This window comes from Heterocephalus glaber, unplaced genomic scaffold (genome assembly GCF_053883595.1).
Source record: "Heterocephalus glaber isolate CG9 unplaced genomic scaffold, H.glaber_assembly_v1.0 deba00001472, whole genome shotgun sequence".
NCBI classification, from domain to species: Eukaryota; Metazoa; Chordata; class Mammalia; order Rodentia; family Bathyergidae; genus Heterocephalus; species Heterocephalus glaber.
The window spans coordinates 68,654,030-68,666,240 of NW_028258315.1; the positions used below are offsets into that span (position 1 = coordinate 68,654,030).

The window sequence follows — 12,211 nt, forward strand, 5'->3', positions numbered from 1 at the left end:
GGGATCAAACTCGGGACCTTGTGCTTCCGAGGCAGGTGGTGGAACCACTGAACTAAATCCCTGGCCCAAGTGCATGAGCTTTTGATTCTGCATCTTATTTAGGTTTTGATTTTTGTTCCTTTTGCCTCACAAAACCTTCAGAATAGAAGTTTTTTGTGGGGTTTTTTTGTTTTTGTTTTTTTGAGTCAGGGTCTCCTTTTGTATTCAGGCTGACCCTGAACTCAATATGAAGCCCAGGCTGGCCTGGAACTTGGTGGCAATCCTCCTGCCTCAGCCTCCCAAGAGCTGGGATTATAGGCCTGCACTACCACACCTAGCCAGAATAGAAGTTTCAATGTATTGCTTTTATCTTTGAATTTCTTACTGTCTTGTCAAATATTTACTGCTTTTAAGATTTTCTACATTATGTGTTTTTTCCCCCAGTGTATATAGTGTATTGCTTGCATCTGAAATAAATTGCTTCCAATAACTTAGTAATGCTTTTACCAAAAGTCTTCCTTCAGTGAAATGTGCTACTACAGGAATTGTTTCGCATGTAGACGATACAGAAATGGGCAAAATAGACATTTGTGCCACTCTCATAGATCATATCATTCAGGGGGAAGAGGCAGGAATGAAATATGTAGATGGTAAATGCTACAGAAAAAAAATAAGAGGAAAATGGGGGTAGATCAGAGTCAGTGTGATCAGAGTCAGTGTGTTAGAAAGTTTGTAATGTTAGCATTCAAAGAAAGCTTCATTGAGAAAGGTGACAGGTGAATAAAGACATGAAGATAGTGAGTGAACAATGGATGAGGGGGGCAGGGATGTGGAGAGAGCATTCTAGGTAGAACAAACAAGTATAAAGGGCCTTACATGACCCACAGTAAGAAGGCTAGTAGGATTGGGTTGGAGAAAAAGAGAGAGAGCAAGTAGGACATGAGGTTGAGGATACCTACATGATATCTAAGGCCTTAGAGTCCCAATAGGCCTTGTTATGGAGTCATGGAAGAATTATAAGCAGTGATGTGACTTTGTTCAACTCAGGATGTTGTGTCAAGAGCAAATGCACAGAGGACAAAGGTCAGAAGCAGGGAGATTTTATTTTAGTTGGCTGTGAGAGTTCTTGATTGTTCTAGGCAATGATGTTATAGTATGTTCAAGACAGAGTTCATGCTCTTATGAGGCTCTCAAAAATCAGTGTTTTAAAAATCAGTGCTTATTATTTCATGAAATGATAGCTGCTAGAAAGAAAATAATTGGAATTTGTTTTGCTATTTTAAAGGTGAGAAAAAATTTAAGCCTAGAATATTCATAATCTCTGCATGTATTATAAAACAGATTTTTAATTTGGGGGCTATGATGATGAATAATTCTTTGAATTCCATTAATTTGTAATAAAAGAACGTATAACCTTATTTTTTTACAAATTTTTTTGAGATTTATTTTTCCTTTTAAAATTTCATGTGTAAATACCTAATAGTTTCTCTAGTGTGAGAAACTGAAAGTGTAAATAAGGATTAAAATGATTAAAATGAATAATTGATAATTTGAAATAGGAAGAAAAGGTCCAAACGGGTAGAGGAAGTGGGAAGGGAAGGGGAAAGGAAAGGAAAAATTATGAGGAAAAAAAAAATGGAAACAAAGTCTATGTAAATAGGGAAGGGTGGAGGGGGGGTGAAGGGCTCACAGGTAATGGGGAAAAAATAAGAACCCAGATACATCATGTACAGGTACAAGCACCCAATGATAAATGTAAATGTATTGTATACCTAAAATGTACCAATAAAAGAATTTAAGCAAAAAAATTTTTTCTTGACAATTTTTGTTTTATATATTTGAAGCTTTTTTGCTGAGAGCATAAACATTAAAGATTTTGATGTTGGATTCGCCCCTTTGTCATTACTAAGTCTCTCTCTTTTTCTAGTAATGCTGCTTTAAGCTGCCTAGTTTGAAATTAATGGCTGTGCCAGCTTTCTCTTGATTGGTATTTGGCATGGTCTGTCTTCATAATTTTGCTTTTAGCTTTTATGTAGCTCTATATGTAAAGTATATCTCATATAAGTAATCTATTTAAAAATATTCAGTCTTGGTCTTCTACATGGACTATTTAGCTTATTTACATATAAGGTAATTACTGGTATGTTTGGTTTTATCATTATGGTTTTATCTTTTTGTCTTTTTTCCATGTCTTTTCAGTTAATCAAATGTTATTATTTTTATTTTTTGTCTATTAGTTTGTTCATGTACATATATTTACTCTTCTTTTAGTGGTTGCCCCAGAACAACAATTGGCAAACTGTTGCTTGTAGACCAAATTCAGCTACTGTCTTTGTTTTTGTACGTAAGATTTTATTGAAACATAGCCACACCTGTTTATGTATCACAGATGATTGCTTTGGTGCTATAGTGTCATAAATGAGTAGTTGCACAGAAAGACTTAATGTATATGAATCGCAAAGCCTAAAGTATTTGCTGTGTGACTCTTTATGGAAAAGGTTTGCAACCAAACCATAGAAAAGTGGTCCTTAATTTGATCATACATCAAGGTCATTAAGAGGGCTTCTTAAATTACTGGGCTGCATCTCCTGAATTTCTGATTCAGTAAGATTGTGGGTTTGTGTTGGAACCAAAGGATTTACATTTCTAACAAATTACTGGTGATAGCTCAACTGCTAGTCTGGGGATCACATTTTAAAAACACTACATATTACAGTATGCATGTTTGATTTATTATAAACTAAGATAAATTACATACAGCACTGAATATCCCTTATCTGAAAGGTTTGGGACCAAAAGAATGGATTTTAGATTTTTGAATAGGGATGTTCAACGCATACTATGTTTGCTATTTCCTCCGTAATGCTAAATTTCTCAGAACCTTTTAACTTTGCTTATCCCTAGGATCACTTAAAAAAAAAAAGAACAACTCAAATTGGAAACAGTCCAAATGTCTGTCAGTAGTGGAATGGACATTAATAAGTTGTAGTACATTCATATATTAGAAAACTCTAATGAAAATGAATCTTCCCGATATTCCAATATCTAATGAAAAGAAGCTAGATACCAGTGTGTGTATTGTATGAGTCCTTTTATATATAAAATTCAAAAATGGGCAAAACCAACTACAGTGTTAGAATTCAAAAATAGCTTTGTTTGGAAGCAGTGACTTTTAAGGGTCTTGAGGGTGTGTACAGGATATAGGTAACACTTTATTGATCTGGATGCTCATTACAGTGGCATGCTCATTTTGTATAAAGTCATTGTGTTGCATATTTAGGATTTGTATACTTTGCTGTATTTGGATAAAAAGTTAAAAAATAACTTACCAGTAATTTGAGAATGTTAAGAGTTAATTTTTTTTTTAATGGCAGGGGACATTTACTCTTTGCAATTTGTGTGTGTATATAGGAATAGAACACTGTTTCCATGGGAACTTTTAGCTACTCTGGTTTAGTGCCTTTCTGTAGATTTTCATGTCTACTGTCTCTCTTAGCTGTATATTTTGCATAATGTTGACAAAAAAGTATATTTGGTATTATAGTAGTGTTTTTAATAGCATAGTCTATGTATAAAGCATAGGTTTTAAGTCTTTTTTTTAAACTAGGAGATATTTTTTCCTATATGACTTTATTAAAGTACCTTTTAACACACCCCCCCCATACATAAAACAGTCTTAAAACTTGCTTGGAATATTTCTTTAAAATATATTTAATAATTGTACTTAGAGCATCCCTTCGTATGGATGATTTTATTCTGTTGACTGGATATTTGTACAGGTGAGGAGAACAGATTGAAAGGAATATGATTCTGGCATATTGATCTGAAGCTTGTGGTAAAGCTGCTTCTCTGCCTCGCCCATCTTGTTTGTCCTGGTTGGTCTGTGCAGGGTTCTAGAGAAAATCATTTTCTCAGAAAAGTAAACTGCATATGTCTTGTGATTTTTTTTTTTTTTAGAAGAGGCTAGGTTGTTTCATTTCCCATAATAAGAAGGAGATATTAGTGTAATCATTCCATTCTAAAAAGACCTTGTAGAATGTTAGAGGATCATTTATGAGAACAAATTGTTTAGTTTTGTTTCTGTGGCCTAAATAAATAGCAAATTCTGAGATTGCAGAGTTAATTATGTACAATAATGAGCACTGTGATCTTCTATGCTTTACTGATGCAATAATAAGCACCCCAGCAGAATGAATATTTCATAAAACCTTATTTTCTATTTATATAAATTTTTATGTAAATTAAGAAAAAACATTCAGATTTATAAACCCTGGGCATTAAATGCCTTTACAGTTTTTATAAGAAATAAAGATTGTAGATGCACAGCAAATTTTTTAGATGCATGGAGAATTTTTACCTTTCATGTGGCAGTAGCTGCCATAAGATGATGTCACCTTGTAGCTGATTGGCTGTTACAGCACCTAGGGCAGGGAAGAGAAAGAAAAATGCCGGCACAAACCTCAGTGGTGGTTCTGTGGTTGTTTCTATCTATTTTTGATAGAATCTTTGATTAGTATTGAATATACTGTATATGGCCATGTGAACTATTGGGAGCATCCTAGGGTGAGGGAAATTAAGCGCTTTCAGAGGAATGAGGCGTCTGATTTGCAAACGGATCTGTGATTGTAAGTTGCAGAATCTGGGTATAAGGAATAAGGCAGGGCGTGCTGGAAGATGCACTATGGGAGGAGCTGGCAGAAATGCTTACATGAGTAGTAGAAAACTGAAAAATGCTTTTTACTGCTCTTGGAGTTATTATGTTTGGTTTTGTGTTTTGACTTAATACATTTAGGTGGGAAATAGGATAATACTATATTTATTTTAAATTACATTGCATTATTTTATATAGTGTTAACCAACATATAAATGTTTTTTAAAAGACCTTTATTTTGTATTATATGTCTTGCCAAAGAAATGATTTTATATATGCCTTTATTTGGATTTTTAATCTTACGGAAAATGGAGTGAAGCTTAGCTTCCTTAAATACATTTTTCTAATGCTTTGTGCAGATAAAAGCTTTGATGATGAGGAATCAGTGGATGGAAATAGGCCGTCATCAGCTGCTTCAGCATTCAAGGTTCCTGCACCTAAAACATCCGGAAATCCTGTCAACAGTGCAAGGAAGCCTGGTTCAGCAGGTGGCCCTAAGGTTGGAGGTAATGAAAAATCCATTTCAATCTGATGTGCATGCTCCATGCCCTTGATATGGCCATATGTATTTAGAACTTCAGAGGAATATGTTTATTCATGACTGCAGCGTGATTGCAGATCTCGAGAGTCTGTTGCAACACATAATGTGCTACCTTTTTTAAATGTTTAAAATATTGTATATTACTTTTTTCAGTAAGAACCTGTGAATTAGTGTTTTCGTGAGTGTATTTATTTTTCAGATGTCATTTTTTTTAAAGAAAAACTTCAAGGGAGTTTTTTTATGTGGGTTTTTTTAAAGAAGAGTTTATTTTACAATTTGGCTTATAATTTTTAGATGCTGTAGTTACATCTAAAAAATGCTGAATTATGTAATATATTTACATATACATATAGGCAGGAAGCCTTAAATACCCCAACATTTTAAAAAATGGTAAAGATACTGTTTACTGAATCATTTGTCACAATAGAAAATGGGTGGTGGTCAAATAAAATTGCCTCAAAAATGGTTTCTGGATGAGATAATAATGAATAGGACAAAGCAGGTTTTTTGCAGTTATACAGCATATAATATGTTCTTTAAACAAATCAGAACTGCTTCTAGCACATTGCTTATCTTTAAAATTTTTATGGTATTTTTATATGCTAATTAGAAAGTCATGAGTGCATTTTAGGTGTTAGTTTTGCTGTATCTTTCTGTTGGATGAATCTGTAAGAATAAGTGTAAATATTTAATGCTAAAAGGACAATAATCTTTCTCTTTTTAAAAATAAGTTTTTATTTTAGTTAAAATATTTTTAGAAAAACAGATCTTTCCTTGCTTATGATAACTGGTGGGAAAAATCACGGTCTTGAAAATTTGTTTTATCTATTTTTTTGCGTATAGTACTTTCATTAAAAAGAAAAAAAAGGAAAGAAAAAAAAGCTATATAATTTGACCAGGTTCAATAAGGACTTTTGTTCCTCTGATCTTTCAGTGCAACCAAACATTTTTTCCTAAGTTATATGGTACTCTAAATATAGGGAAACTATCATAAGTATTTCATTTTACCTTTTAAAAACTCTTTTATGTATCATATAACTATCGAGAAAGATGGTAAGGTGTATATGCACACAATTAAACAAATGAACAAACGATGAAATAAAATGTTACTTCTCTAGATATTTTGAGTAATTTATATTTCAAATTTTTAATTATTTTCTTTTGGTTTTGTAAATTGGATTATGTTCTCATCCAAATATTAGTTATGATATCCTGTTATATGATATTTTCTATTATATAGTCTTAATCTCTAGTAAAAAGTACCTATCACTCTGGTTTCTTCCTTTTGTAACAAATGGCTGTCTTCAATCATTAAGGGAATTTTTCCCCTTGATTTTGAATTGTAGAATTTTAACCTATGATATAACTTCATGAAACTATCTTATTTCACTTAAATATGTGAAATACATCACAATAATACATGTTTGACATTTTTGTGAATCTTGAGCTCTAGTGGTTGATAATTAGCTCTGTTTTTTCATGGTTTACTGTCTTTTAGATAAAGTTGAGATTGTAGTTTACTTGCCACAGGTCATTTAATTCTGATACTAGTCAAATTAATATAATCAGATTTTTTAAAAGGATTTTATTTTTCTTAATGCCTCTTACTCCCCAGTTTGTAGTCCTACCAGATATAAAAATGTTAAGTGGGGCCTGGGGTTTAGCTCAGCGGCACTGTGCCTGCCTCCCAAGTGCAAGGTCCTAAGTTCAATCCCCAGTACCCAAAAAATAAAAAAAGTTAAGTGATTTACATGATTGTAGTCATTCACTACATACAGATTATATCATTCACCTAGGCAGTGGCTCTTTTGATAAAAAGAAGAGAGAAATTTTGTTTCTCCTTTTTTTCTTCCTTGTCTTTTCTTCCTCTTCCTCTTCTTTACCAGTTACAAACTCATTCTTGTTTCTTTTGTTTGGTGTACAGTTCATTTAGGTCCTTTGCCCATTTTTCTATCTAAGAAAAGAGCTACTAGCCAGAAGATATTGATGTTCATTCTGAAATTGATGCCGTTCTTGGCTGTTGGTCTTTCTTTGAAAATTTAACCTTAGATTTCCTGGCATTGGAAAAGACTTATTGATTTTTGAATTAGTTGTGGGAAGTATTTTTAGAGTTCCAGATTCTTTGAATTCAAAGGGACCTTGGGAATTGAATGATTGATAATAATTCTGATAGATGATTATTCACCACTTGATTAAAGTAATTTGTGCTCTGAATTAAAATTCGGAACTAAAACTAGCTGCATTACCACTATGTATAGACAAAACCAACTGATAAATTATGGTGTACTTTCTTCCAAATACTTGTATAATTACTTTTCTAGGTATGTTTTTACATACAGATAGTTTCTTGGGAGGACAAAATTGGTAGTATTCATTGTATACCTTTTTTAAATCTAATAGTTTTACCCTAAGCATTTTCTCATTGTCATAAGTAATAAGTTGAAAGTTGTTCATGACTACATAATATCTAAGTTGCCATCATTTTTTTCCTGCTAGTATTATAAACCATGTCATCATTCTTTTATGTACGTTTTTGAGTACATCTCCAAATCATTTACTTGGAATAAGTTTCTGAAGTTCACTGGATCAGAACATAAAAAGATTTTTATGGTTCTCTCAGTTTGGCCAAGTTTTCTCCAGAAAAATTATGAACCCATTTCAATTTTGGATAAATTTGTAATTCTTTTTGTCTTGTGTTAAAATCTTCCTCCTTGGAATGTATGCAGGGAAATGAATTTGTTAGCATGATACCTTCACATGCCACAAGAAAATTACTCTGTCTCTCTATGATTATTCTGTTTTCCAGACTATACGTTTTCTTTACCATAAATTTATATGGGATTACCATAAGTTTACATGGGATGATTCAGTCTCAGTGTATTACTTACTGTATTTGCTCTTCCTAGATGTGTGTATATTTTTATATAATATATGTGATTAGTTCCGAATGAAAGAATATAGAAGGTATAAGCCAGTCACAGTCCAAGTGGGTCTGACAAATCTCTTTTTAAGTAAGATTACTAAAATAAAAGTTTTCTTTGGAATCCTGATGGAATCTACTTTTGAAGTTTTGCAGTCTAATTTACTTCTGAAAGGTATCAAGGTTAAAAAGATACATGCCATTTTTAGCACAGTATCCTAGCCAATTAAAACTAATAAGATCTGTGTTTAATCTTTAGTGTGTGTTAGTTTGCTTTTGTACTTTGGCCTTAGTGTGCCAACCTATTCTATTTATATTGTAGTTCTGTGGCTTTTAAGCCAAGGAGAATGGAAAAGGCCATGATTAACTCCATACCTATATAAAATTGCTATACAAGCCCTTAACATGTGGGTGTCAAGGGTGTTACTGTTGTGCTATACTAACTAGAATAGCATAAAGTGAATTCTGTTTAGTAGTTCATTTTCTGAATAACATTTGTAACATAATAGGAATTTACATATTTTCTTTTGGTGCAATGATTTCGAATATAGTTAGTTGCTTAAGGTACCTGATTGTTTAAAATACTTATCTTGAGTTTTCTTATGTATATGTTGTCTCATTTAAGGGACTAGGTACTTTATTATGATTTTACTGATAAGCAAACTGCTGTTTGGGGGAAATTAAGTAATTTGCCCAAGTTACTCATTTAATAAGTGGGCACAAAAATAATTTTGCTATACAGCCACCACACACTCATCTCTTGATAAATAGGAATCTGCTAGATCCAGTATCTCTGAGATTGTAATCTATAGTAATGATTGACATCCTTATATCAGTTATTTTAAAGTTTTGCTAGTATGATTCCCAGTATGATATTTGAAAATAAGCAAACTTACAATTTTTACATTATGGTATAAATAGAATTGCTTTTTAGTACTTTCCTGTTAAAATTCCATTTTTAAAGTTTATTTTCTAAGTTATAATATCCCTATTCCTATGTCGATTATTTCGGCTGTTACTTTTTAAAAAATGAGACATGAATTAGATAATATAATTGTCATTGTTTATAATTAGTATGAGATTTTGAGCTTAGTAATTTGTCATTGAGACTCGTATGTAATCATCAGGATACATCACTGGCCCAAATCATTAGTTCTCAAATTTCTTCCATTCTTTTTTGCTCACTCACTCATTCATTCACATGGACAGAGTATTTTCTCTCTGTTGTTTTCATCTAATGTGAAAGGCTTCAGCTTTTTTTTTTTTTGATACTGGGGATTGAACTCAGGTCCTTGCGCAGCAGGTGGCAAAACCACTGAGCTAAATCCCTGGCCCAGCTTCAACTTTTAATTCTTTTTTTTTTTTTGGTACCCGGGATCGAACTCGGGACCTTGCGCTTGCGTGGCAGGCACTGGAACCACTGAGCTAAATCCCCAGCCCCATCAACTTTTAATTAGGCAGTTACTGCCATTTCAAAATGAGTAGTCCTTACTCATCTTTATGATGTTGTATATTTATTTTACTTTTCGTTTATATCTGACCCATGATTTTACTTAAGAATTTATTTTCTACAAATGATGCTAATCATTTCTGTTTTCCCATTGTGCAAACAACAAAATTATCTTTTCTTTTAAACAAATGAAAAATAACAAGAATCACATATATATTTAATAAATATCAAGAATTTGTTGCTTAATCCTATAAAGATAAATCCTGGAGTCTAAATTTTTAACTAGTAGACTTCCACTTTTTATTTTGAATTTTATTGAAAACAAAATGACATTTCTGTTTGTATTTTTTAGTTTCTTCTCTCTTCTTCCCTTATTGACAAGGAAAGATCCTAAATGCAGAAGATTTTAGCCCTAAAAGGGTCTTAAAGATAATCTATCCAGGACTCACAGACTCAACCTCAGAGAGCTGAATGATGTGCCCATCAGTTAGTTGTTAACAGGGCCAAAATGAGAACCTAGTACTTGGTACACTGTCAAACCCTTCTTGACCATCTCCAGGTGTTTTATCCCATATAGCAGAACTCTGTTTTGAAATTCAGAGATTGGCCAGTCACCATTATCACTTACTATGAATTTCAGATCATTTGACTGTCCATTATAAAATGCTTTGATGCTGTCTGCCTTAACTTGAGTTTTAAAGGTAAATATGATGTGAGTAAATAATGAATTACTATAAATAAGTTGCCTAATTTCTTACCATATATAAGAATATACAGTTTGTGCTTTACTGTAGTTATTTTCTTTGACCTTAGTTTTATTTTACCTTCTGTGTAAAACTTCAAGTGGCAAAGTAACTCCTTGTGCAAGTTTTATTTTTTGAGGGATTCAGAATGTTTAGAAAAAGAAAAAATATTGATTGAAATTAAATAAGCATATGCAAGTAATAGTCTCGCCACAGTTGAATTATTGTCTTTATCTACAGTTGTATGTAGACTTACTACATGTAAAATTCCATGTTATGCACTGAGACAACCATATAGAATATTCAAGATTTTAAACTCACAAAGGTAATTACAGTGATAACTCATTATTCCACTAACCAGTGTTAATTATTAACATACTTTATTTGCATATATATTTATTTATTGCTGGTGATCAATCTGAGGGACTCACACATGGTAGGCAAGTGCTCTACCACTGAACTGTACCTCTAGGCCTGCTTATACTTTTTGACTGAAATTTAAGTGTTAGAAAATTGTAAAACCGCACATAGGAATACAAATTGCTTCAAATTGCTCAGAAAAAAGATCAACAAATTATTAATAAAGTTCTCAACGTTAAGGAATTTCCATCAGTTAGACTTATTTACTTGATCCGTATAAAGTAGAAATTTTTAATAATAACTAATCCCAGGCTTATATTTATCACAGAAATTCTAATATAGTTGAGTTGTTACCAGAAGTATTATTTCTGTAATGGATATATTGTGAATTTAAACTTTTAAAAATTAACTTGTCATTATTTTTTTTTATAACCAATTTATTTGTTTCTTACTAATGAAAAAAATTCAGACTTATAATTGTTTTAAATACAAAAGTCATGTTCATTGTTAAATCAAACAGTTAAAAATAAACTTTATGGAAATATGAGGCAGGAGGATAGTGAGGGTTGAGTGAGTTCAAGACCAGCCCTACCACATAGTACCATCCTGTCTCAAAAAACCAAAACGAAACAAACAAAATGAAAATATCCTTTAATAATATTTTGCCTCTCTGATCTCACTAACCTGAGTCAACCAATGTTAAGTTTGATATGTATCCTTGTACATGGTATTACTTCATGTTCATTATGTATGTACTCAATTAGATTTTTTTCACATTAAATATGCTAGTAAATACCTTTTAAATATGCTTTTTATCCATCAAAAATGGAAGCTACTGCATCCTCTTAATAGCACTGTAGTTGTCTCAGTCTGTTTTTTGGCTGCTATAACAGAATGGTTGAGACTGAGTAATTCATAGAGAAAAGAGGTTTGTTTTTTTACAGTCTGGAGTCTGGAAAGTCCAGTATCAAGGTGCTGGATTCTGAGGGCCTTCCTGCTGCATCATGGCTTGGCAAGAGGCATCACATGGCGAGTGCCCTGTCTCTCTCATCTTACAAAGCTACTAATCTCATCATAGAGACCCACCCTCAGGATCATAACATTAATTACCTCCCAAAGGGTCTCCCTTTAAATATCATCAACACTAATTTGAGAACCATAAAAAGTTTCCAACACATGAAATTTGGGGAACACATTCAAACCATAGCAACTGGTGCACCCTGATTTAATAAACTATTTTCCTATTTATGTCATTCAGGATGTTTGCAATTTTATGTCATTACAAAGAATGCAGACCTCCATATATTTTGACATTCTGGTGTTTCTGTTCTATAGAAGATTCCTTTAAATGGGATTACTTAATCAAAGGTTGTACATATTTTAAATTAAAATAAAGATTTACCTTCTCCAAGACTTACATATAACATTCTCATTAAGTATTGCCATTTTTACAGGTGAAAATGGCATTTCTTTCTTTTGATTTGCATTTTTCCATCTACCTATCCCTTTGGCCAGTAGCTAGCAAATACTTTCTAAAGGCTTTTTGTCTGCTCTGCTTTTGTAATTT

The 12,211-nt window shown here is 32.4% G+C and overlaps 1 protein-coding gene across 48 annotated transcripts in view; it reads left to right on the top strand.

Moving 5' to 3' along the window:
• Clasp2 (cytoplasmic linker associated protein 2) overlaps positions 1-12,211 on the top strand; it is a 216,242-nt gene that overhangs the window by 80,833 nt on the left and 123,198 nt on the right. For 38 of the 48 annotated variants that reach the window (XM_021238757.2, XM_087181377.1, XM_087181374.1 and 35 more), the window contains one exon: positions 4,990-5,136. In XM_021238757.2, the coding sequence (XP_021094416.1) occupies positions 4,990-5,136 (147 nt within the window). Of the gene's footprint in view, positions 1-4,393; positions 4,605-4,989; positions 5,137-12,211 lie in introns of those variants that run through there. The other 10 variants (XM_087181401.1, XM_087181403.1, XM_013077014.3 and 7 more) reach the window with 1 other exon arrangement.